Source organism: Talpa europaea, assembly GCF_964194135.1.
Source record: "Talpa europaea genome assembly, chromosome: 14".
NCBI lineage: Eukaryota > Metazoa > Chordata > Mammalia > Eulipotyphla > Talpidae > Talpa > Talpa europaea.
Window position 1 is genome coordinate 1,282,831 of NC_140082.1, and position 26,474 is coordinate 1,309,304.

At 60.9% G+C, this 26,474-nt stretch overlaps 1 protein-coding gene across 1 annotated transcript in view; it reads right to left on the minus strand.

Annotated features, from left to right (window-relative positions):
* TMEM132C (transmembrane protein 132C) overlaps nucleotides 1-26,474 on the minus strand; it is a gene marked incomplete at its 3' end in the record, with an annotated part of 180,460 nt that overhangs the window by 102,447 nt on the left and 51,539 nt on the right. Inside the window, exon 2 of the mRNA XM_084253164.1 lies at nucleotides 15,031-15,922. Within this exon, the coding sequence (XP_084109290.1) occupies nucleotides 15,031-15,922 (892 nt within the window). The remainder of the gene's footprint in view (nucleotides 1-15,030; nucleotides 15,923-26,474) is intronic.

The following is a 26,474-nucleotide window of genomic DNA, read 5'->3' on the forward strand; positions in this document are numbered from 1 at the left end:
TCATCATCACCATCACCCCCCACTTCACAGGGTCTTTGTGGGGACTGAGGGAGACAGCACGATCCCCAGGAAGCATTTAGAGTCTAACACACAATAAATTCTTGATGAATCACCTAGCAGTTGTTTTGTCTTCAGTCCAGCCTTGTAAAAACAACTTGAGTACGTTTTATCAGTAAGGACCAAACAAAGAAGCCTTAATTTTACCAACTGTAATGCTCAGCAGGCTGCTCCTTTCAGAAACTGGGCATGTTGGTGATCTTGGTAAGACGACATTAGTATGCTTTTTAATTATTTTTTATTGAAGAAACAGAGCCTTCGAAGTGCCAGGTGTACATCACCGAGAATCAGCACGTGTGTCTACACCATATTAAGTCCACAGTCTGTCTTTCACCACGCCCTCCGCCTCCTCCTCCCCTCTGCTAACTTCCCTCCTGGTCTTATAGTGCAAAGTCTATTTTTGTTTTGTTTAGCATCTATGCATCCCACCTGCTGGCGAGACCCACGTAGTAAGTTTTCAAGAATTTTAAGAGTCAGGTGGCAGCTTGCTGGGGCGGAGCATTCACACTGCGGGAGCAGGCCAGCGCTGCCGAGGAGGAGGGAGGCTTTCCCCTGTGGCGCTTACCAGCCCAGCTCTGTGTGGTTCCTGCTCACCAGCCAACAGGCCTCTGCTCTTCCTTTCCCAGCGGCGCTTCCTGGCGTCACTTCTGAGGGAAGTGTCCCCCATCCACTATGGCCTGGGGTCCGGAGGTCATCTGAAGGGCCTGGGGCAGCATGGGTGTGCACTCTCCTGGGTCCTGGAGGCTGACCTCATGCATACGTCATCCCCGCAGCCATGGAGCCACATATTAGAAAAAGGCGACGTCACCCGCCCGAGAGTTAAGCTGTGGAGTCACCGGGTGCCACCGCGTCAGGAGGGGCCATCTCTGCACACCCACTTCCGAGCAGGCCGGGTGCAGCTGGGGGGGCCTGACCGCTGCCTGGGCAGTGCACACTTGATGAGTCTCCCTCGATGGCGGGACGCTGAGCGGCCGGGACGAAGCCCAGGACCTGGGCGTCCACGGGGCTCACGAAGCGCCCTCCTGTGTGGGACAGGCCGGCCGTGGCCTCTGCTGCAGAGCGGGGGACGCGGCAGCCGGGGAGGAATAGCAGTGCCCTTGCAGCAATGGAGCGGATGCCCTGTTCCTAAGTGTGGGGTCCCCAGAGTCAGTCTGGGCTTTCTTGGGGAAGACAGGGTGCTGGCTGCTGCTGGCGGGGTCCTGCAGCCCGCCGCGTGCCCGCCGGCTGACCCCAAAGGCCGGCCACCTGCCTGTTCCTCCCGGCCGGGGTGGGGGCCAGACCTTCAGACCTTCACCTGCGCAGCGGGGCTGGCAAGGGTCCTGGTGTCCACCCGGCGTGTGTTTCTCCTGGACGGGCGGCGCTTTCCCCGGCTGGGCCGAGTCTGGCGGGCAGGGACACCTCACAGAGCCCAGCGGGAATGATCGGCCCAGGCCCACGAGCAGGTCCACACTTTGCTTTGTTTCCCACTTTCACAGCCGTTGGGGAGGAGACGCAGGGACGGGGAACGGCCGCACCAGAAAGCCGTCGGCAGCTTGAAGATGAAGAGATTAATCATCACACATTCATTACGACTCAATTACTGGGCTCGCCAGTGTTCTGTGGTCTCTCCTTTCATGTTCCACAGACAGGGGCTTGGCTGTGCTTGAAGACAGAACATTCTGGAAGCCAGTGTACAGTCTCCGGGGGTGGGGGGCTGTTTCATCACCTCGGACTCCACTATGGAGGCTTCATTCTTATTCCACTCAGACTTTTCGGCGAGTGCCAGGACCGGAGCCGCTGCTCCTCCTGGAGACCCGCGGCACCGCTGGGGGCTGTCTCCCCCAGCCAGAGGGCTCCCAGCGGCCACAGGGACCTCCAGCCCCACAGACACGCCGCCTCCGCAGAGCTTCTGCTGGATGAGGGCACCCCAGCACTGAGGCCCCCGAAATCACAAGACCCGCCCCCTCAGACAGGCGGCTCTGCTGGGGCTTACCAAGGGCTCTGAAGGGCCCCAGAGAAAGGCAGCAGGGGCCAGAGGGCGGCTCGGCACCGAAGCTCACCCTCCGGGTGGGGCAGAACCAGGGGGCGCTGGGCCCAGTCAACCACAGGCCCCTCCTGTGACCCTATTCTTTGTTGGATCGGGTTTGGGGCTCACATTCCTGCGTGTTTCAATTAGAAGCCCCTAATCTGGAGACAAAGGAAAGAGTTGTAGGGATGTTTTCAAGCCTATTTTCTTTAACTTGATGCAAGAAAAAAAAAGAAAGTCGGCAATCTCTATAGCAACAAGCCAGTTGCCTGCTTGGTTGGCAATGGTTCAAAATTCAGGAGGACGCTGCCAGGACAGGTGGCCGCACCTCAGGATCTGGGCCTGGCTCCTGCAGGCCGGGATCTCAGGGCTGCCTTGAGTCATGCCCCCGGCGGCTGCGATTTCCCTCCAGGGAGGGCCAGGCCCGTGTAACGGCCTTCAATCCTCTGCCCACGTTTTCAATTTCTTACCCCTAGACCCTCCTATCTTTGTTGGATTGGGAAATATAATTTCTTGCTGAATTCCTCGGGTCGTAACTGCACTCTGAATGGAGATCCTCCCAGAATTCAGAGCAGGAACCACACCCGGGTGCACAGTGGCCGGGCCAGAGGGAGGCCCCAGGGCTGTCCAGGCGGGGCGCTGGGTGGGGGCCAGGCTTCCTCTGCACAAGCCGGAAAGAAGCTCCGTCCAGGCAGAGTCCGGTGGTTTCCTTCTGGATGGCAGCCGCCCGACTGGAAAGCCAGGAGCTGAGGCTCTGTCTGCGTCAGCCCCACCAGCCCCCTTAAGCGACTGTGACTGTTGGTAACTGCAGATGCAGCCACGGCTGGAAATTCACGTAGTGCCTGGCCTGCTGCCTGCAGGGACCAGCGTGTCTTTGCTGAGTAAAGTGGCCCCTTGGGATGCCATGTGGTCACAAGGTCAGCCTGGGCCAGACCCGACAGCCCGCCAGTGTCTTCATTCAGGGTGTCTGGGCTTTTGTCCGGGGAAGGAGACCTGGAGAGGCTCAGGGTGTGCGAGGCCCGTGCCATGACAGCAACGGGACAGGGTGGTGCGAGGTGACAAGTGACAGGGAAGGTGGCAGAGGGAATGCAGAGGCTGGAAGGAGGGGAGCGCCCATGAGGCAGGGAGGGGTGCTAACAAGGAGGAACCGAGTCCTGGGTCACAAGAGGGACCCACTCTGTGAAGGAAGCAGAAGAAAGAGCCTCGCAGGAGCAGCAGGAGCAGGTGCAAAGGCCCTGAGGTAGGAACGAGCTTTCCTGGGAAAGGGAGCGGCGAGGCTCTGGCCCGAGAGTGAGGGGCAGGGCTGGAGGGCGGGGGTGCTGCCTCAGCCTCCCGTGCTCGTTGCGTCCCAGGGCAGGTTTTTAAAGACAGTTGATCCTCAGGGGTGTCCCAGGGGACTCTGATTTACTCGCATTTCGTAGGCTTCAGATGCCGGTTTTTAGTTCCAGCTTTTCTCTGATTTTTTAAACGATGGAAAAATTAAAATCAGGGTAAGTGCCTAACTTCCACCTAAATGGATTTGGAAATTTGCCATGGATGCCTTTGCTTCTGTCTGTCTCTCTCTGTGCCTCTGTCCGTCTGCTTCTCTGTCTCCGTCTCTCCCTCATTACAGATGAGCTGGATGAGCCCCCGGGCCCGGGAATAAAGCCGGTTTCCCGCTCTGTTTGAGGGTGAGCAGCCGGGCTGTGCTGCCTCCTCCCCACCCACCCGAGGACCAGGAACTTCTCCTCCGGTGGTAAGTTCAGCCCTGTGAGACGACTCCCCCGACTGTTCCAGAAACATCTCCCCCAGGTTTCAGGCCCAGCGTGTCGTGGAGACAGCAGCATTGGCCACCGGGCGTCTTCAGTCTCGGCGCGTCCAGGTGTCCCCTCCCCTGCTCTGTTTTGGGGCCGTGACCCCTGGGAGGGTGCAGGGCAGTGCTGCTGGAGAATGACCCGCCCCCGGATTTGCCAGGTTAGGTTCAACTGAAAACACGCTGGCAAGAGTCGCTGCCGCAGCAAGAAGTCACTGCAGTGCGAGCAGAACGGTCACCTCCAGGCAAGGTGGCCGCAGGTGTGTGGCGGGGGAGCACCCTCAGATCTTGGCGCCCAGGTTCCCCCCTCCAGATGCAAAGACTTAGGCCCAAGACGAGTCTCCCCAGAAGCCCCCAAGACTGGGCAGCTGAACCAGGCTGCGCGGAACTGACTTGGGACACAGCTTGTTCACGTGGGGGACACCGTTGGTTCCCAAATACCTGCTGAGCGTCTGCACTGACCACACTGACGCTGCTGGGGGAGCTACCCGACAAGGGGCTCACCGGTCTCAGGCGGGTACAGGGGGTGGGGCGCTGAATCTCAGGCCCAGTGTCCCCTGCGGGAAGCTCGCTTTGGATACAGATTTCAGCAGGAGCTGACGGGCTCACAGCCAGCGCCTCGCAAGGCCAGAGCAGGCAGGAAGGTCGCTGGTGGGGGGCAGGGGCCAGGGGCCAGGGCCAGGCACACGGAGGCCGGGGGCGCTGAGCGCGCTCCTGCCGGGGATAGCTGGGCACCATGCCCGTCGGACACAACAGCTGGCTTGGCATTGCCAATGTGTCTGGGTGCTCAGGAGAAGCTGGGTGCCTGCCGTCCAGTGTGCAATAGTTTTTTTTTTTTTAACTGTTTTAGCGGCTCGGTTGGATATTTGTCTTGCTTTTCAGATACTAACATCACATTCGGGTAATTTCTCCCACAACCTCATCACGTTCATAAGGAAGAAGCCAGAAGCCACGGCCCCAGATGCCTTTGTTGCTGCAGGAAGCCAAGTGCCTGGCACCAGCCAGTTGGGGTCCCCCGTCAGATGCTCCCGGGCGAGGGGGCGTCTCAGAGGGCAGCAGGGATGTGGCCCTGCCCGCTCACCACCGGGGGCGGCCTCAGGCGGGAGCAGAGCACAGCGCCTGGTTGCTCCCAGCTCACCCTGCGGGGCTGGCGGGGGGCACAGGCCGGGGAGACCCCTGCTGACTCCCTGTCCGGTGACAGGAAGACCCTACTGTGAGCGCCTGGGCCTCCCGGGCCTCCCTGGCTGCTGTTCCCATCCCGCCAGCCTCCAGAGCTCATGATGGAAGCAAGTGGTTCTCAGAGTGGGGTCCCCGGAGCAGCCATGACACCCGCGCGCTGCGTCCTGCCGGTGCACAGTGACACGGGGGCGTCTCTCGGAGCATCATCTCAGCAATGGGTGCTGGGGTACACCCGGGGCGTCTCTCGGAGCGCGTCATCTCAGCTCTGGGAGCTGGGGTACACTCGGGGCGTCTCTTGGATCACGTCACCTTAGCTCTGGGGTCCAGGGGTCACTGGGCGGGCAGAGGTGGTTCCCGACGCGGCTTCACAGGTGTCCTGCTCTGTGCCCGGGGAGCTGGGCTGCTCCGGCTGCACCCCGCCCCGCTGACTGATGACACCCGCGGCTGGCACAGGGCTCCTACAGGGGCGTGGGGTTAAACCCCTACCAAGGGGGCTTGTGGGAAGGTGGCGTTCCCGGCTCCACCTCACGCCCACTGACCGGAGACTGACTGTGCCAGTGACTCTGGCGTGCAGGGGTCTGCAGGCGGGTGGCTCCAGGTGGGGCAGGCACACACACACGTCAAGGGACCCCGAATCAGCAGAGCCCACGCCGTCTGAACTCCGCTGGCCAGAGCATCCCCCCCAGGTCTGCTATGTCCCCTCACATGGCACAGGAAGTTCCAGAAGCCCGGGGGGGCGGGGGGGGGGGTTTGGAGCCCAGCGCCAGACCCCTCCTCCCCACCCCTACTCTGCCATCCCCCCCAGCACTGGGCACCCTGAGACCCGCGTCCCCTCTCACCCAGGGCCCGGGCAGGGCGGCCACTGCTTTCTGGTTTTCCAAATTCTCAGGCCTTTCAAGGATGCTCGGGCCACCCGCACGGACCCGTGCCGTGCCCCCCGCTGCTGTCTCCCTCGGCTGTCAGCTCAGGGGAGCGTTTTCTGACTTTTTGGAAATGCATTCCTAATTGTTTGGTGCAATTCAAAAGTGAAGGGCTTTGCTCTCTTTCTCCGGGAGCCATGAGGCCCAGCTCCTGGGGACCCGGCAGGTCAGGCCGGCTCAAGAAGACCCTGGGCCACGGCTGACGTTTCCGGTCAGCGGAGGACTCAGGCGGGGCCAGGGCAGCAGAGAGGCAGATGGCCCAGGGTGGGCAGGAAGGCGTGAAAGTGTCTCTTCCTACCTCGGGACATTATCCCCCGCAGAGGCGGGCGCTGGGCAGGCCGTCTCCCCAGCAGGGGATTAGGGATGTGGGGGGAAGAGAGAGGCTCTGAGCCCTTCAGAGACCTTGTAGCTGAGTGGTCACTGAGGGTCCAGGTGTGCCCGCCCCGGGCCAGAGGCTGGGCCCTGTCGCCTGCTCCAAAGCAGCTGTCACAGCGGGTGTCGGGGTGGCATGGTGGGTGTCGGGGTGGCGCTCCGGGTCTCTGAGCCTGGACCCCGTGTCTGGCTCCCACTGGGGACACGCTGAGCCCATCACGGCCGAGAGCTGCTTCGGGAAGGGCTCGTGAGCAGCTAACGCCGGCATGTGACTGAGAACCTTCCAGTCCTCGTGAGAGCCAGGCCGCCTGCTGGGCGGGACGCTGACGTGATCAGAGCCTTTCCTTCTAACCGGGTTTACTGCCAGGAGACATCCCGCGCCACTTATCACGAAGTACAGACTAACTAGATTAGCCCTCGCCCTGTGGCCAGCAGGAAACTGGCCTCGGTTTATCAGCCACCCGCGGCGGGAGGAGCGATTCGAGGTCTGGCCCTGGCCCGTGGTCCCGCAGGGCTGCCGTGGTCCCGCGGACAGCGCCCCACCTGCTCGCGGGCGTCTCCGGCCACTGGCAGACCCGCGGCCACGGCGGGCGGTTCCCCCCACAGCCTGTCTCCGGGCCTGTCTCCGCGGGCTCCCTCAGCCTCGGCACGCTGACCGGCAGCGTTTTGTGGGGAGGGCCTGCCCGAGCGCTGTAGGATGCCCAGCCTCACCCCTGCGCTCCGGCCACCACACACCAGTGGAAACTCCCTCCCCGGAGTGATCACTGAAAACGTGCCCGGATCCTGCCAAGTCCCCCGGAGGGCGTGTGCTGGCCCTGCCGTGGAGAAGCTCGGCTGACCTGACCCCGAGCTGGAGCCGGCCCTCCGGGACGGGAGCACAGGGCTGTGACGCTGCTATTTATCAAATGCCGACCCCGTGCCAAGCACACAATGCAATCCCTTCGCACCGAGCCCCCAGGCCCTGCCGCGGGCGCTGCGCTCACTACCCGGTCAGGAGCCGAGGCACAGAGGCGCCGGCCAGGGTCCCGAGTGCGCTGGGTCCCCGCCCGCGCTGAGCGTGATGCACGGCTCTCTCCACCCGGGGCACAAGCCCGTCCACGGTGCCTGTGCCTCTGCCCCTGCTCCGTCCCCCTGCCGCGCTGCGGCCAGCGCCTCTGGGGGGGTCCGATGCCCGCGTCCAGCTCTGCGGGCCTGCAGAATAGGCACAGTCACACGTGCTGGTCACAGTTTGTGGGTCGGGATGGACACCTGGCCAGACCCAGGCACGGGGGCCGTGGCTTTACTGTGGTAAAGAGCAGCATGACTTTGCCATTTCAGCCGCCCAGCTCAGGGTAGTCAATGCGGTCATATCCTGCGGCCACCAGCTCCCCCATCTCCACCACTCAGTCACCTCGCGAAGCTGAAGCGCTGTGCCCATCAGTGAGCGCGTCCAGGCGCACTCACCTGGGGCGCTGCTCGCCCCCCTCTGCCCGCTGTTTCTGATTCCGAACGTCATGGAAGCAGACTCACGCCGCAGGGGTCACCTGTGCTGGCATTTCCGGTCGGCGGAGGACTCAAGGGTCATCCGTGCACAGTGTATGTCAGAATTCTCCCCTTTTCAGGGGTGAATGATATTCCACGTGTGTCTAAGCCACACGGAGCCCATCTATCCATCTGCTGACGGACTTTGGTTGCTTCTGCTTCTTGACCCTTGGGGGCCGACGCTGCTGTTAGGAGCAGGGCAAGGTCAAGTGGAGGAGAGGGAAGGGGCAGCAGGCGCCAGTCGCGGGCAGGGGGGAAGCTGCTGCGGGGAAGGAGCTCCTGCGCTGACCCACAGCCGCCTCCCTCCCGCCCCACCCACATGCTCCTGTTTCCCGGGACGCCCCACCTCCGGCAGCCACCTCTCAGCGCATCACACGTGGATGCGGCCAGGGGACGGAGCCCAGCTGCCCGCAGAGCACACGACCCGGGAGGAGGGGCAGCGGCCCTGCCTGCTGCCCCGGAAGGCAGGGAGGGGAGTGAGCAGCAAGGCAAGCCCGAGAATGGCTTTAGATGGGGGTGCACGCAGGAGCTCATGCCAGGCTCCCCACCCCACAGTGTTCATTCAGCTCCTGCGGATGCTAGACAAGCGCCCCGGCTTCTGCGGCTTCGGACCCGGAGCAAGGACAGGTCCGAGCTGGGCAGCAGCGGACCGGCCCCCAAGCACCGTGGCCGAGGGCCGGGGCCGGCGCTCCTGGTCCCGGACGCCAGGTAGACCCGCTGTGGGCCGCGGGCCTCTGCCGCGTGCTGATGTGTGTGCAACAGACTCAGCAGTGAACCGGGGGCTCGAAGCCTCAGGTGACGTCTTAAGTGGGCTGAAGAACGTGGACGGAGGAGGCAGGCCCGGGCCAGAGGCCCCGCTCCCTTGCCGGCGCGCGGCGCCCCAGCCCACGCTATGCTGCAACGGCGCCCCTGACGCTGAAATCGCTCTCAGATGTTTCACCGGAGCCGGGCTGCTTGGCAACCCAAATGTGCTGTGGGGAGCTGGGAGGGGCCCTGGGCAGGAAACATTATTTCTTCCCAAGCAGAAAGAAAATTGTTCCTTTTCTCTGTTCCAGAAGAATACATTTAAAATGACAAGTTGAGGAAAATGAAAACAAACCTTTCCTTTGGAGACATTCAACAGGGGAAACGAATTTTAGACAGAGTGTGGGAAAATGAGTTTCCAGAATTTTCTGAGTTGGCTCCAAATTTGCAGTCAATGCAAACTCGATTCTGTTTTAGAGCCCCCTCTTGAGCAGCAGCCTGGGGAGCCCGGGGGCCCCCACTTGACCCTGGGATGGACGCCCAACGAAGAGCCAACAATTGCCCAGGGCCAGCCAGGTGTCTGGACAACGCCTTGGAGGGATTTTCATATCCTCGGACATAAAAGGGACCAGAAAAATAAGACTCCCTGAAATTAATTATGAACACAGGCGCACAGGCTGAGTGCAGTAAGGAGGGGACTGGATGGGAGGGTGTGGGCCTGGACTCCCCAGCCGAGGACCACGCGCCCCACAGCCCGGCCCGAGCACACGTGCGCCCCCCGCCACGGGGACCTGCTGGGCTGCTGTGGGGACGGTGCAGTGTCAAAGAAACAGGGGTCAGGCTCCAGGGGTGGGTGGAGGAGTGTGTCCCCACCGCCTGTGTCCACCCAGCACCTCCGGATGTGAGTCCATCGGGAAGGAGTTACATCTTTGCAGATGTAACTCGCTCGGGGTCTCAAGATGGTTCATGCTGGATTCGTGTGGGCTCAAAACCACTGCTGGCTCCCTGAGGAGACACGCAGAGCCGAGACGGGCAGAGCCGGGAGGACGTGGACACTCGCCCGGGCGTAGAGGTGGCCGGGGCGGGGCCTCTTCTGGAGCCTCCTGAGGGCGCTGGGCCCTGCAGCTCCTTGCTGTCGGGTCTCCGGCTTCCAGAGCTGAGTCCATTTCCACTCTCTCCAGCTGCCACCTTTGGGGCCATGTGGTCTGGAATCCCAGGAAGTTGACGTACCTTCTGCTTGGGGGCTACACCCTGCAGCCCCCCGACACCCTGGGCCCACAGTGACGGCCAGCCGTCCCGACGTCACCTCTGTGATGGGGCACTTCTACTCAGCGCTTCCAGTGTCCCTTCCAAACCGGCCAGCCAGGGCCTGTGTGGGCTCCGGTGCGGCAGTGGCCGGTGGGAGCTGGCCAGGGGCTGCTGCCGGGGCCCCAGACGGCCGTAGCGTGGAGGGGAGTGGCAGCAGAAGTTATGCCCACGACGGCACATTGGGGGGCTGGCTGGTTGGGATGGGGGCTCTCAAGTCGCCTCCTGGGGCTCCCCGACTCTCAGAAGGACCCCCTCCCCAGCCCCAGCTCTTGGATGTGGTGTTTGGGTTTGTGCCTCAACCGGTGCCTGGGCTGGCAGCTGGCCGGCCTGCGCTGGCCTCCTCCCGAGGCGGAGAGGCAGCAGTGCTTCCGAGAGTGGGTCAGTGCCCAGCAGACACCGAGTGTGACCGGCAGGGGCATTCTGGCGGGATCTGAGGACGCGGCTAGGGGTGGGCACCTTGGTGGGGAAAGCCTCAGAGGACTGTTTCTGCCTCCCACTCACTCCCCATCTCTGCCACCCTGTCCCCCACTCCAGTCACCGTCTTCACGCCCATGACATTTCTAGAGCATCTTCTTGGTTCATTACTTTAAGTCTCGTGTCCGTGGGGTTGAGCATATCCATAAAGTTGTGTAACTGTCACCACGATTTAATTTCTGGCGCATTTTCATCACCCCCAAAACACCCCCATAGCATTCCCCACTAGCCACCTGTCTTCCCGGCTCCTGGTGACCCCCAGTCTGCCTCAGCGCTGGCACCCTCCCGGCCCAGGCAGCCATTACCTGCAGCCCCCGAGAGGGGTCTCGGGCCTGGCCCCCCACCGAGCACCCCGCTTTCCAGCTCCACCCAGGCCATGGTGCTTACTCACAGTGGCCGCAAGCTCTCCCATGTTGGGGACCTTATCCCCCTTCGTCACTTTCCACCAGTGGACGCCTGGGGTCTTCCAGGACGGGGTGTTAGGAACACGCTGCTGTGGACCCCCGTGCGCTGGGTGTCCCCGAGCACGGCCCACGGTGTCTATCAGGAAGGATGTGTTCACGCACCCCCAACCACCGGGGGAACCGGGGCCGCCCCTCACCCCGCTGCTTGGAGCCAGGACGGCCCGCAGGGGAGAGAGGGGCCCCTGGCGTCGCGTGGCTGGAGGCCAAGGACGACCCGTGCGTCCTCCAGGCGCAGGCGGCCCGAGCAGCAGCGTCCTGGCCTAGCGGCCGGCGGAGCTGACCGTGTCCTCCAGGACGAGGCCCAGGGACAGGATGCTGCTGTGCGAGCGCTGGGGGGGCCTCGCTCCCTTGCCGGGGGGGGGCTCTGGCCCCCAGCAGGCCTAATGCCCACCCCGAGTCTCAGCGGCGGGAGAACAGATCCCCTCCACTCCTGCGAGTTACGTGTTTCCACGACGAGGGGCGTCAGGCTTCCCGAGAACCAACTTCAGGGGCTTCAGACACGACCGGCCCCGATCTCCCGGTTCCCCGCTCTGAGGCGCGCAGGCCCGGACAGCACCACCCACTCGTAATCGCGGTTGGGGGTGGATGGCGTCACCGCAGAGAGGATCCCCCAAACTCAGTCTACTGTGGGGCTCTGAGGCAGCAGTCGCGGCGGGTCGGGGGTGATGTCCCGGGTGTCTCAGGCCCTCACGGCACGTGGAGTGGCCGCGGCGCGTTTGCGACAGCCCGGGTCGGCAGGGGATCTTGAAATGCCGGAGGAGGCGCGTGGGTGGCTAAGCTGGGGGGGAGCTCTCGGTAATCGTTTCGGGACATCCCCGTCAGCCACGGAGGAAACATCAGGGGAAAACAACCCTTAATTGAAGATACACGCCTGGTGCCAAGGGCTGGGCTTGCTTTCATTCTGTAAATGTTCTCCGCGACTTTATTCCGTGCTTAGCCACATGCCAAGGGGCGGGGTCTCCACCCAGGGGGCTGACATACTTGCAGTTTTTGCAAAAATAGATTCGGTTATGTGCTGTTTATGTTGGTAATTGTTTTATTTTTTATTTTCTAAACTAAACTGCCTCAGGGCCTCCCTGGTGGCGCAAGGGGCTAAGACACAACCTATGAAGCTACCCACAGCCACTGCAGGGAGCTACCCACAGGCACCCCAGACCTCTCCTGTCTCCCCGCTGCTCCCCTCAGCAGTGTGTTTCAGTAGATCCACCTCTTCTGCTCCCCACCCTGTCTATGGGGAGTCCTTTCACCCCCCACACCTCTGGCCTGTACCCCAGTTCTTGGGGAGAAGCAGGGAGCCAGAAGAGGTCTGGTGCGCCATGTGGGACCCTCACCGGCCAGCCGGGGTTGCACCTGCGCTGCAGAGGCTGCGGGCAGCTTCACAGCGCTGCGCTCAACCGCCTGCGCCACCAGGGAGGCCTGCGCCAGATTCTAACTCCCATATTAACTCGGCCCTCTGCCCTCTCCGCTCACCCCTTTCCCTGCCGGCCCCCCCATAACCAGTCTATTTTCCAGAGCCTGTGAGTTATTTGTGTCGTGCTTTGTTAGTATGATTTATAGCCCGCGGCTGAGAACCGCCAGCCAGCAGCCAGAGTTCACTTTCCCACTCGGCTTGACATAATCACGGCAAATCTCATCCGTGCCGCGGCAGAGCGCGTGTTTTTTAGAGCTGAGTAGTATTCCCTCGCCCTCGCTCTGCACCCACGCGCCCACCCGGGCACCGAGGCTGACGCCGGTCCTGGCCAGCGTGGGTCCACTGCGGGCCGCAGAGCCGCTGTCCGAGTCAGCGTTTCCATGTTTCTCAAGCAAATACCTGCAGTGGCTTCGCTGGGCTCTCGGTTATTTCTAGTTTCGGTTTTTAAAGGAAGCGCCACGCCACCCCGCGGAGGGACTTTCTGACACGAAGGGAGGCCCCACTCGGCTCCGATCGGCATCTCCTCGCGACGAGGGAGGACGGGCGCCTGCTCCCGTGCGCGCGGCCTCGGACCGCCGCCTTCAGGGACGCGTCTCTTCGGGTCTTCTGCTCATTTCCTCGTCGGGCTGGCTGTTTTCCATTGTTGCTGGAAGCAAGCGACACCCTTTCATCTGGGTGTCTTACAACCCGGAACATGCTGCTACTACCCTCTGTGTTCCAAAAGCTCTTGTTATAAAAAAAAAAATTGCTCTTTAAACAAAATCACAGAGAAGTGAGAATCAATACTGCTTTGAGGATAAACCCAGTGGCTGTTGTTTCATACGAGGCACGACGCCTTTTCCCGCTGAGACAGAATTCAGTGCTTATTGAAGTTCTGATGGATGCTTGGAAACAACTCTCTCAGCAGCGCGCAGCGCTCACGCGAGGCTTTTAGGAGCCAGATGCGGCTGCGAGCACCTTCCGAACCAGCCTTAGCCCACGGGGTCCCCACAGCCTGTGACGGGAGGTGCGGCGATCACAGCTGCTTTACAGGCGGGGAAACTGAGGCGCACGGAGCCAGGGACTTGCCTGTCGCACAACCAGAAGAGCCACGGGTCAGAGCCAGGGCCGGTGGGTGCAGGAACCCCCGAGCCCAGCACCGCGCCTTCCGGGTGGCGACAATGCACAAGGCAGCCCCCCCCCCCCCGAGCCAGCTCTCAGGCCTCCTGCGTGGGAGACCCATCCCTGGGTGGCGGGGCCGGCACCTCGGTCAGGACCACCCTGGCTGCTCGGAGCCCGCTCCCTGTTAAGGCTGGATGCAGATGGAGACCGCGAGGACTCTGGAACTAGAGCTCTTTGGCTGCCCTCCTCTAGATGTCCACGTCCTGGCACCCGGGTACGGTCATGGCACTTAAAAGTGGCCGGCGTCCTTACCACAATGTCGGCGGCAGGTACCCGGTGGCCAGCGGTGGACTGTGACCCACGACGGAATGTCCCAGAAGGCCCACTTCACACCGCAGGGAACAGGTAGGATTTGGGGACTCCCTGGTGGCACATGGGGTTAAGCACAGCACTGTGAAGCTATCGGCAGCCTCTGCATCATGAGCGCAATCCCCGGCCAGGGAGCTACCCACAGGGTGCAGCAGACCTCTCCTGTCTCCCCCTGCTCCCCTCAGCAGCGTATTTCAGTGGCTCCGCCTGTTCTGCTCCCCACTCTGTCTCTGGTGAGTCCTCTCACCACCCCTCCTCAGCTCTGGCCTGCACCCCAGCTCTTGTATGCATAAATAAATAAATCTTAAAAAAAAACCAAACAGGTAGGACCATGACCTCGCTGAGTACAACAGCATAAAGGCCTCCTGTCCAGTCCCAGAACCAGGGCAAAGGAGGAGGAGTCGGTAAAATCAGTCCACTCAGAAAAGAAAAATGAGGATGATCATGACGACCAGACAGGCGGAGGGGACGGCGCGGCCCGGAGGGCGGAGACGCGGGGGACACCTCCAGTCGCTGCACGCACACGACCCAGACCTCTCCCAAGACCCACCTCAAGCCACGCGCAAACGCTCAGCCCGAACAAAGCACGTGGAGCAGCTGTGATTCCCCTCAGCACCATTTTCCCAGCAACTCACTCAACATGGGGTCGTTATTTTTTTATTCTTCAAAGAAAACCACGTCCTCGCTGCTTCAGAACCAAGCCCTGCTCACGAATGGGAACGAGACCTGGCTTTCGGCCTCTCGCCCTTGAAATCAGCCTCAGTCACACACGTTTTCATTATCATGAAGCTCTGGGGCAGGTTTGGAGGGGACTTGCCCCCGGGTCCCCCAGGCCTGGGCACCCCAGATAGCAGACACCCCGGCACCAGACTTTAGCACCACCACCCCGTCACGAGTCTCCGAGCTGGGCACCTGACGGCTCGGCTCCTCTGCTGCTTGACTTTAGGTTTTGTAGTGCTGCCGGGAGACCCTCCTCACTGCCGAGCCGGACTCACCGCCCACTCGCCCGTCTTCCCCGCAGCACGTGAGCCGCCACACGGAAGGGAAAGGAGCCGGCCCCCTGGCGCCGTCACATGCCCGGGGAGGCTCCCGACAGCTACGTCTCCTCCCTGAGCAGCCACGTCAGCACGCACCAGCGCCTGGGCGTCCTGAGCAAAGCAAAGCGGGCGAACACCCCTGGACTCAGGCTCTGAGGAAGGGACTAGCCTACTCTTGCTCCCCTGGGCTCCGGAGCCTGCCCCCTCCGCCCCACGCTTCCCCTCACGTGCCACGTTCATGCCAGGCCAGCCGAGGCCACCGGGTCGAGAGCCTACCTCAAGATGAAGAGGTCCACAGAGGAGTTGCTGGCGATGGTGACGTAGGCAGTGACCACGTCCCCTTGCTTGACGGGCCTGGTGGGCAGCCGGATGGCCACGTTGCTGTCCAAGTGCAGCTCGCTCAGCAGGGCGCTGTCCTGGCCCCGGAACAGGCCGATGGGGCCAATCCTCTGCAGCTGGCCTGTGGCGTCCTCTAGGCCGCCCCTGCCCGGGCGTATGGCGTTGCCCTTCCTGACACCCCCTGCGCCGCAGCCCCCCCGCGCGTCCCCCGGCTGCAGGCTGTAGTAGAGCTCCACGGGGCTGCCCTCGGGCGGGGCCCCCGCCTTCCGCCGGCCCGCCACCACTGTCGGGGGCCCGAACCAGGCGGCCAGCAGCTCCAGCTCGGCCACGCACAGCCCCAGCGCCCCCTGCAGCCGGCAGCTGGCCCGCACCTCGCGGGTCTCCCGGAAGGCGAAGAGCCGCAGGCAGGGCAGCGCCTCCCCGTTGGTGCCGCGCTCGGCCCAGTCCCGGCCCACCAGGTGGAACAGCACCTGCACGCGGGGCCGGCTCAGGTAGACCTTGTCCTGCAGGATGTGGGCGCGCAGCCGCCAGTTAAGAGGAAACGTGTCTGTCGGGCCGAGAAAGTTGGAAGTGGCCATCAAGTCCAGAGGCACTGCCTTTTCCACGGAGAAGGGCCCAAGGGTGGCATTGAGGATGGGGGGCCGCTGGGCCCTGTAGGTGAAGAAGGACTCCACCCTGGTCTGCAGGCTGCAGTTGCGCTGGGGGTCTTGGCTGGTCTCCTTCAGGAAGAAGGAGGTCTCCGCTCGGAGGACGTGGTAGCTCACTGGCAGGTATGGGGGCAGCGAGGACAATCTCTGCATGCTGTCCGTGACGCCACGACCCTCTATCACTGCAAGGAAGAAAAAGACAAAAGTGGGATTACTCGTGGGCACCTTGGAACTGACTGGGTCCAGAGCGACTGGGGAACCGGGTGGGTGTGCTGGTGCCCGTGTGGCTGGGACGACCCACTCCGGGCATCAGCCCCACGTGACACATGTGTGAGGACTGGGGCAATGTTGAGAGACAGATTCACCCAGTTGAACGTAACAGGATGCTGGCAAGCAGGTCTGTCTATTCCTCAATTGCGTGGCACTGGTACATGAAGAGGAAAACAGCACAGTGGAATAATAAATAAACCCATGTCCAGACAGAAATTCAGGATGCGCCAAAAGTGACCCCCAAAACCCTGAGGCCAAGGCAGACTGTAATTAATGGAGCTGGGAGAATCCACTGACCTTTCGGGAAAAGGATAAAACCCGATCCCTACCTCACACCACCCAGGTGGCTGTGATCCAGATTTAGGGAGATGAGAAAGCTTCAGTACTGAGAGAAAAAAGTGGGTGACTTTCTCTGGTGTGCATGTAGAAAACGTTCTCTAATTATGGCTCCATGTCTGAACGCAATTTTTTAAAAAATGATACATTTGCTCATATAAACGTGTTTTAAAATCTTTCACGGGGTGAAACCTATCATCGATCAGGTCAAAAGAAAGGGGGTGATCTAGGAGGCATGGCCAAGGGCTCACTCGTGCTGAAATGGATTTTATTTTGCCCACAGTATTTGAAAAGATCATGACCGACAGGAGGCATTTGCAACATCTGGGGAGAATCTGTGTTTCCAGCATCTCTGAGCACTCGGGAGGAACTGGCCCACCTGGCAGCAGAAGATGCTCAGCAGCCTGACCCTCAGGGCACTGGGGTGGGGAAACACTGGCTAGGACTGCAGCCAGGTGGGGGCTGCCTACCAGGGCTGGAGGTCAGCCCAGAGGCAGGAAGGAACATCCCTCATTTCCCCACTTTCCTGCCCACGTGGGGCCACGGGAAGGTCTATCATGGTGGCTCAGAATGCAGGTTACGTTAAGGTGAGAGCAGTGAGGCTTTTCTCCTTTGGCCTTTTTCTTCATTGGGGAAGCAATCGCTGCTCCCCCTTTTCAGACTCAGAAGGATGTGGCTGGGGTGCCGGCAGGAGGGTGTGGTTCCCCGGTGAACATGTCTTCTCCACCTGAGAGCGCCACCTGTACTCTCAGAGTGACGATGAGGTCACCTTGTCTGCCACGTGTCGTCTCCCCTCTTGGCCCTCATGCCCGAGGTCTAAATGCAGGGCAAACACCTCCAGTTTGTTCCATTATTTAGAATTTACAACCACGTTAGTGTGAACCAACTTTTCTCCCACTAATTTGTCTGATGTTAATTTGCTCATTGGCCCACCTCAGAAGAACCCAGATGGGGCCGATGCCCTGCGCAGGTTCCCCTGTACCCCCGCCCATCACCGACATCGGTTGTAGGACAACCAGCAGCCCCTTGCTGCCTGAAGGCTGCCCTACCTCAAGTTCCCCCTTGGGCCTGTACGTCCATGGCTGGGGCACCCCTCAGGGCCCAGGGGACTAACGCGGTCCCATTGTTAAGTCGGCAAGTCTAAGCAGCCTGGCTCCTTGGCCTGAGCTTTCAAACCTGTCCAGGAGACTCTATCTGTGGAGAGTGAGTCTGGGTGTCCTCTCTGCTCTGTCCTTCTGCCTCCCCTCTGCCCACTGGGCACGCCCACCCAGCACGTGGGGAAGGGCACGCCCCTCCGCTCCAGAGGCTGCCCTAATCCCTCCTGGGCACTGGTGAACAGATCAAAGCTGCCTGTGGAGCTGCAGCCAAACAACTGGGCTGTCAGGAGGGCTTTCCAGAGAAGCCTCAGCGCCCTGTTCTCTGTCCGAGGCCGTGTTCGGGGTCACCGGTCACCAGGTTCCCTGCACCCCCTCTCTAGCTGCGCCAGCTCCTCCATTTTCACCCACTTCTCTCAGAACCAGGGCAGCATGCTCCCCAAGGCCCCGCCGAGGCAGGACCTCCCCCAGCAGGCTTCCCTCCACATCCTGGCCGCCCACCGTCCAGCTGGCTCTGGAGAAGAACATGAACTTCGGGGTTCTCAGCGACGGGGGCTTCTGCCTCTCAGAAACACCTGGTGACACTGGGGATTTCTGACCCTCCTCCCAGCAGAAATGTGAAAAAATGGGCATCAGCACGGTTCTGGGGAAAATGGGGGGCACGCCAGGGAAGGGGGGTACTCCATGCTTCCAGGTATCAGACACCCGCCCAGTCCCCCGCCCGGAGCCGGTGGGGGGTACCCCAGGGGTCTGCCTGGCCTTCCCCCGACTTGAGACACAAGCCACCCCAGCATTTGGAGTGTTCTCCCGTTTGTGATTTATTAACCCCCACCAGACACGGCGCCCCTCTGGGAAACAGGGCCACTGCTGCTGTGCTCGGAGACAAAGGCACCTTGATAGCGGGTGGGCTTCAGCGCCTCTCCCCAACCAGCCCCAGGACCCTCTGCTGCAATTACACCGCGTGGCCTGCGATCCCCGGCAGTAACTGCTCTGCGCGCAGGCACTTCTCCCGCGGAGCCCGGGAGGACCGTCTTGGGGAGAACCCCGTCCTCTCTCAGGGGCCTCAGGCCCCTCCAACCCTGAGCAAAGAAGCCAAACGCCAGCATCTGCGACTTCCGGGCGCGAGGCCGTGCCGGGCCGCAGGGACCACAGGCCGCGAGATGGCACAGGCAAGGCGCGGGCGCCTGTGCCGCGTGGCCAGTGTGGCTGCCTTGGGGGTCAGTGTCGGGGTGGACGGGGCCAGCGTCGAGTTTGCCCATGTCCAGTGGAGCCCAGTGGGGATCGCAGGCCTGGTCAGCCGCTGGTCAGCCGCTGGCTCAGCTACACACAGGCCTTGGCCAGCGGTTCTGAAAATAAGGGGCGACTTTGCTGTGGGGTCACTTGGGAAACTCCTGGAGACATCTGGGGTTCAGTGGGGGCAAGGGCGGTGGGCCCTGGCATCGAGCAGGTGTCTCTCAGCACCCGGGGGGGCGCAGCCCAGCCCAGGGGGGCCCCGGGGCTGGCAGAGAGGGAAGCCGAGCCCCAGCTCAGTCTGGAGGAGGAGCAGGAGGAGAGGGCGCTGGGGCCCTGGCGCGAGGCCTCACTCTGAGAGAGCCGGGAGGCAAAGGCAGCCGAGGGGCGCATGGCCCCCAGGGGCCGTCGGCCCTCCCCAAACCGTGCGTGATGTCCAGGGACACAGGCCGGGGAGGGGCCCGTGACCAGCGTCCACAACCGCACGGGGACCCGTCCCTGCTCCCATGAAACCACGAGCAGACGCTGGGATTCGAGGGCCGCAGCGTTTCCAGCGACATTAATCCTCTTTTAAAGGGTGATTTTTAAAAGACTGTCTCCCCCTCCACTTAAAAATGTGAAACCCAGCAAGCTGGCAGCCAGGCGGGCACTCGGGCGGCGCCCCTGGCTCTGGGCCCGGCGTGGCTGCGCCGGTGGAGACGCAGACCCGGCGGGTCCATCGCCGGCGACCCCCTCCGGGTTCCCGATCTGAACCGCGCCCCAGGTCCCCTCGCTGGCCGGGCTGGCCGCGCGGTCACCGAGGGCCTCCGAGCAGCGCGGCAATGGAAGCGACAGCGAGAATTTGATCGGATTCAAACCCCAGGAGGGGGTCGAGCTGTGTGATGGGAGCGTTTACAGCGGCTTTGAATAACGACGTTGGCGGCTCACGCAGCATATGGTGTGGGGCTGCTCGGTGGCGTCTATTCAGAGGGAGCGGCAGCCACTTATCCCAGATGGCGGCATTATTTACGACGGGACCTTCCATTAATCCCGAGAGGCCCAATTACCGCAATTCATGTAAATAAAAGGGAACAGCGTCCCTGTTCTTTAGGATGGCTTCTCCTCAAAGATAAAGAGCTTATTTTTCATATAGTCCACATATCTCCTTCCCCACTAATTACAGATCATTTAAAAAAAAAAAAACGAAAAAAAAAAAAAACCCACCGTCCACATCCTGTGGGGCCGGCACCATCTCCCCCGCGCGCGAGTCTCATCTGCCCGCCAGTTCGCATGCGCTGCGGAGGAAGCTGTTCACGAGAAGACTCAGGACACAGAGTGGAAAACGCTTTCCCGACGGTTTGGTAAACAAAGAGAGGGAAGATGCATCAGAAGATGAAACCCTATTTCTTCCACTACATGGTCTTTAGCTTCTTGGACAGCGAAAGAGGACATTGACATGGAGCCGCTGGAGGAAAATGGAGAACAGCAGAGGAGGGTTCTGGAACGTCAAGGGAACAGCGTCCCTCCATCCAAGGGAAGGCACAGCCTCCTGAGGGCTGCCTGCTCGGTCGGCAGCAGAGGAGAAGACAGAAGCTGCAGTGACCACCAGGCTGTGGGTCCCCGAAGCTGCCAGCCCCCTCGTGGGTCACGTCCTCACATTCCCATCCCCACATAGGGGCCCAGGCCCAGAGAGGTCAAGTGAGTTAGCCAAGGTCACCCAGCCAGGGGTAACAGCATCAGGTCTTGAACTTGGGACCTATGTGCTCACCGTTAGGCTTTGTTTAAATCCACGTCTCGCTTCCAGCTCTGTGTCCCCCTTGGTGTCAGTGTTGGTAAAACAACAGAATCCTATGACCGTTTAAGGCTTGTGTCAGAGTAGAAATGCTGGACCCCAGCTTGCAGGTCAAGTGGAGCCTTGGCAGAATGGTCAAGAGATGGGGCCCCTGGATCCAGCAGTGCCTGAAGCCAGCTCATCTCTGCCTTTCCCTGAAGGGCTTAATCTAGTCTGAGAGGGGCTTCCTGCCACTTGGAACTGATCGTCCACATCTCATTTTTGATTGATGAGCCCACTGAGCTTACAACTGTTCTTATTTAATTTTGCGGGGACAAGATATCCATCTCGGTCCTAACAGTAATCTCGAAAAAAGAAAAATCAACTGGAGGTATCATGAGGCAAACTTTTCCTTCAATAAAGAGCCAATGAGAGACTTTCCGGGTCCTGTGCTGCCTCACTGCTGTCGGGAACATACAGGTAAATAAGCCACATTTATCAAGGCCGAGGGACTCCAGGCCACAGAAGGGAAGCGCTGAGATGGGCAGAAATAACCTGCAAATAAGACATAATAGGCGAGGCGGGCCAGGCATCCAGAGGCAAGCTCTGCAGGGAGGGCAGAGGCGGGCGGGGCTTGGGAGGAGGTGAGAGAGGCATGTGGGGACCGTGCTGGGGTGCTGGGGGACGAGTTGGCCCACGCAGAGGTGTTGCAAGGTGAATGGGCTCTTCCAGATGGCCAGCCCAGTGTGGCCAGGACAGCAGAGCAGCCCCCACTGCTTCCTGGCTGGTTTTGAACTCCCTGAAGAAGCGGGGGCCCAGCGTCCCCACCCTCGCCAGCATGGTGAGGCCACGTGTGTCTGCAGTCACTCCTGTGAGAGGCCCCTGCTTTGGGGAACTCACCCTCCGAAAGACAAGGGACGAGTGTGGCGTGCATCAGAGAGCAGGACACACCCTTCTTCCACCCCCCTGTCTTGCCCTGTCCTTAAGAGTCTTAGGCCCAGGAAGGCAGCGCCCAGATGCAGACGCAGGTGCAGGGAAGAAATGCCCTCTCCCCCGTGGGGATGCGGGGAGACATGGCCGGGCCCCACCACCTGCTACAGCAGTCTCCTCGCCTGGGGCGGGAGTTTGGCCCAGCGGGTGGGGTGAGACGGGGGCTGGGTGGGTAGAGCCATCCAAGGACAGTGCCCGGCACCACCAGTGTGACGGGACGGGTTCAATCCTGTAGCTGACTGGACCATTTACCTGCCAGTCCAGCCCACGCTCCAGGCACCGAGTCCACCGCCTGGCCACTGCCTGCAGGGGGAGGAGCCACAGCGCTGGGGCTGGTGTGTGTGGGGGGCAGGGGCTGCCCACCCTGGGGCAGCGTGGTCTGGGAACCACTGCCATCTGCCATATCTACTGGCCTCTGCCAGCAGCCTGAGACCCAGTGCGGCCACTGGCGAAGGGCAGTAAAGTGACCACCGCCCGCTGCCGCTGGCACTGCCCACAGCTGTGTGCTCTGGGCCAGCTGCCGGCACCCGAGGGCGGGGGTCTCTGGTTTCCTGGGGAAGGAGCTCACTGGGTCAATGCGGCCATTTGGGGTCCACCGGTGCAGACTAGCCTATGCCTGCCCCGTTACCTACGGATTTTAACTACCATCAGGCAGCAGTGAGAAGGAGGATCCAAACTTGAGCAGAGGAAGTTCTCCAAGACACACTGCCGGTGAGCCTGCGCTGCACAACAGTCATCCCTATAGTTACAAGCAAGCCGGTAGCCACAGGTCCCCATTTGAATTACATTTTGTGGCAATTTTTAATTTCCATAGAACTTTAGAGAAACCCATCCAGGACTCACTCAGCAGCTGGCAAGACCATTGAGGACCAGACTCCACCGCGCTTCCCTCGCCCACCTCTGATGTGCGGGGTCAGTGCGCGCGACGCCAGGGAGCCTGCGGCCATCCAGCCGCTGCCTCTGAGTTCCAGGAGGAAAAGCTGCCGGGTCTGTGTCAGGTGAGAACTTACTTAACACGAACTTTTTAATTGGCTTTCCCAGAAGACTCTCCCAGTGAACCGCAGCTTAGAAGCTCTTGTCACTCTGTCCCTAATTACACAGCTGCAAGGAAATCTGAGAAGGTGATTATTTTTAACTGGGCACAGAGCCACCTCCAGCAAAGCTCGCGTTCTGTGAGCAAGGAAGGAGGGGAAATCAAGTAGGAAATCAAGTAGGCAGGTTAGCACGATGACACAGTGATCACACAAGTACCAAGGCACTTCTGTGAAAATAACTGTGTAAAAAATAATAATTGTAAAAACACTGATATTGATAACAATTAATAGATATTAATACATTGACCATAATTGTATTATGGTGAAATAACAATAGCAAAAAAAGAACAGCACTCTATGTTGTATACATGTTTATACACGTACATACACACATGTACACGTCTATGCACACACATGCATACACACATAAACGTGCATGTATAAATGCAGACATGTATACATACAGTATGTAGTGTGACTCAATAGATACATCTTGTGTGAGGATACGATGCACACTATATACGCTAGAGACAGCTGTTCTTATTTCAATTACTTGAACATCAGTGACAGATTGCTTGTGTGATACTGCTATTGTCTAGACAACACACACACTCACACACACACACACAGAGAGAAGATTCACATGGTAACACCACAGTTGCAAAATAATCACCTGGAGGAAGGAGGAAGATGAGCTCATGCTGATGATCACACATCTTCAGCTTTACTGGTTATTTTTTACTTCATTTTGTGAACGAGAGCATGTTCACCCATGACTTGGGAGAAGATGCTCATTTCTCAGGACTTTGAGTTTTAAGAAAAATAAAGCCCACAATGGGCTGACCCAGCTTTTCTAAGTTTCCCTACATGCAGATGCCTGATGCCACGGCTTATGCGCCTTGATCCGCCCATGCCTGAGGCTGGGCCCACCCCACAGGTTCCAGTCGGGGAGCACATCATCCCCTTTCTGCATTGTGCTTGAATAACTGTTTTGCAGTTGATCCACCTCACCCCCTCCAGGAAGTCTTCCCTGCTGTCTCTGACCAGCACTGGTCCTTCCCTTTCCTCGTCTTTCTGTCCTGCTCTCAGCTCCTTTAGGTCAGAAGGAACACGGGAACACATGCTCCGGGCTCAAGCCTCAGCTCCGCCATCAGTGAAATGGGGCGGCCGCCCACCTATCTGGGGGCTGCTGCAGAGGCTTCTGGGAATGGACCCAAGTTCCTAAAGGTACTTAACCCTCCTTCCACGGAGGGGAGAAGGGGAGAGTCTAGGTCAGGCGTGCGCACCTCCGAGAGACAAACAGGGAGAGAGGGAGGGAGACAGATGAGCAGTAAACCTTTTCTTAAAGGCTGGGAAAACAGGTATTAGTAAATAGCAGATATTTTAGGCCAACAAGCACGTCGAGGCCATTATGTAAACCTTACATAACCATTTGAAACACACCGTCTTCATGTAAAGAGGATTCCCGGCTCGGCCACAGCAAAGCAGGTGGGGGTCAGGCTCAGGGGCCCCAGTCTGTCTCCTGGTGTCTCCACCACCTGGCAGCCGTCTGGCCTCGGGCAAAGCAGTTCATCTATTTGTGCCTCAGTTTCCTTCTCTGTAAAAGCCAGGGAGCCTGTCCATGCATGGGGAGTGGCCTCGTGCCACTGGCCTTCGTCCAGAAATGTCTGGTTCTGCTCCACCGCCCCTGCCTGTGTGCCGCCCCCGCGCAGTGGCAGGAGGAGAGTCTGCCTGCGGCCACGCCCCCCTGCCCCCCTGCCAACCACCTCGGCCTGGGGGAGGGGAAGGCCCTGGCTAGGCCCACCTGTCCCAGGGGCGGGTCCAGCCCTGCTCCCCCAGGGAACCCACCAGACACCCTCTGGTTCAGGGTGGCCGCCAGGGTGGGGCCTGGGCCCTGCACCTGCTCTTGGGCGGGGAAGCTTCCAGGCTTGGTCACTAGAGGGCGCTCCCAGGGGCCGGGAGGCCAAGTCCAGGGGAGGCTGCCAGCCAGCCTGCAGGGGGCCCCCAGCCGGGCTGCCAGCCCTCCAGGCCAGCCCGGCACCCGCAGTCGTGTCACAGGGCGGGTTCCTGTCCCTGCGGTGAATTCTAGCATGTGGGCGCTCTGGCGTCACGCGGGCACCCCCCAGGACGGCTCTGGAGGGCGGCTTCAGGCGTGGGCAGCTCCAGGTCAAGGCCGGCGTTCTCCGAGCAGTGGGCAGCGGTCAGCCTGCTGGAGGTGCCCACACCTCAGCCAGAACCCCAGGTCTGGAACGCCGGGGAGCTGAGGTTCACCAGAGGGCCCTGGCACAGGGCGAGCCCGCCAGGCCAGAGCCCAGCTGCCCTCGCCGCCCTGCAGTCCAGGGTGGGACCCAGGGATGCAGGCAGACAGCTCGCGCGTTGCCACTCAGCCTTCATCCACCCCGTCGTCACTCACTCACTCAGCAAACACGGACAGCACGCGCTCGTGCTGCCAGCGTCTCCACGCCACAGAGCTCGAGCTGCAGGAGGGCACATGAGGGAGGCCCACTGGCCACCGTCCCGCATGGATGTCTGTGACTGGTGCCGAGGGAGATAGCGCTGGGGGGGCACCTGCGGGGGACCCCTGAGCAGATCCCCGACGAGTGAGAGACGGAGATGCCGCTGGGCAGGAGGGTCGGCAGCGCCTGGAAGAGCCGTCTCAGGCCTAGCCCCGCCCAGCCACGTGCCCCGTGGGGGCCCCTCCAGAGCCCACGGCAACGCTGCCGCACCCCAACATCTGCCAAGGGGGACAGGCCCCGGCTTCTCTCCTGCCCCACCTGGGCAGGGCGGCCCTCCCAAACCAAAGACGCGAGGGAACAGACCCATGGTTCACTCTCTAACTGGCCTCCTCTGCCGACGAGGAGGAAGGGGCCCCCCTCGGAGCCCCCAACCAAGACTCCACCGCCGGCCTGGGGGCCCTGTCCCCTCCGGAGCCTGCTGCTGTCCTTGCGGGCGCTGCTGTTTTCTCTTTTCTTTCTTTTTTTTCTTTTTTTAACGCAGAGCAGCTTAGCTAAACCCACCCTGGCATTCGCAGCCAGGCCCCGCCCCCGCCGCAGATGTGGTCTCTCAACCCCTCACAAAGCAGGGCTGAGGATAAGCCACAGACACCCTGATTTTGAGGCATTTCTCTGTCAAAAGGGCGGCTGCAGCTGATGTTCCCGGGGAGCAAGTGCCTCGCCCCTGGGCCCCGCACCACAGATGCCTTCCTGCTCCGGCTGTGTATCTATGGGGCAGTGCTCCCCTGGAAACACAGTCCCCGGCCACACCAGCCCCACAGTAGGGGAAGTGGGGAGGGGGAGCACAGAAACCCCCAGTGGAGAGAGAAATCCAGGAGACACAGCGGCCAGGACAACAGGTGGGATCACGCCCCCGAGCCCCCTGCCTTGACCTCGTCGGAACCCAGGGGTGCCCAGAGCCTGTGCCCACAGAGACGGCTGAGTCTCCAGCGCCGTGGGCGGCGGGCATGGCCGGCGGCTCTCACGGGTCCCCCTCTGACCTCCTGTCTCTCTCACTGCGGATGGGCTGGAGGGCCACGGACCGGGCCTGGGAGGGCTGGAAATGTGCTCACCCCATGGGCCCCGCCTGCCCTCCTGCCCTGGAGCAACACACGGACATGGGCAGACACGTATGTGCATGAACACGCAGCGCACATCCACACGGATACATGTACCCAGACACCCAGATAAACACATGCGCACCATTCAGACACATCACACATCTGTACCCACGGACATGTGTGCACACACGCGCACACACACACACAGAAACGTGTCCAGGGAAGCTCAATCGCTCCCATGTTTCAGCAGGAGTCAGGAACGACTCGGGTGCCTGTTGAGACGAAAGGGACCTCACGCAGGCAAGCCAAGGAGCACCACCGAGCGGTTCAGTGGAAGCATCTAGAAGCAAGGAGGCCAAGAAAATGCTCATCGAAAAATCCACGAAGGCGCGTCTGCGTGGCAGCCCCAGCCCCCCGACTTTAACTAAAATTGGATGAAATTATAACCCAGCTCCTTGTGCCCCGGGGTGTCTCGAG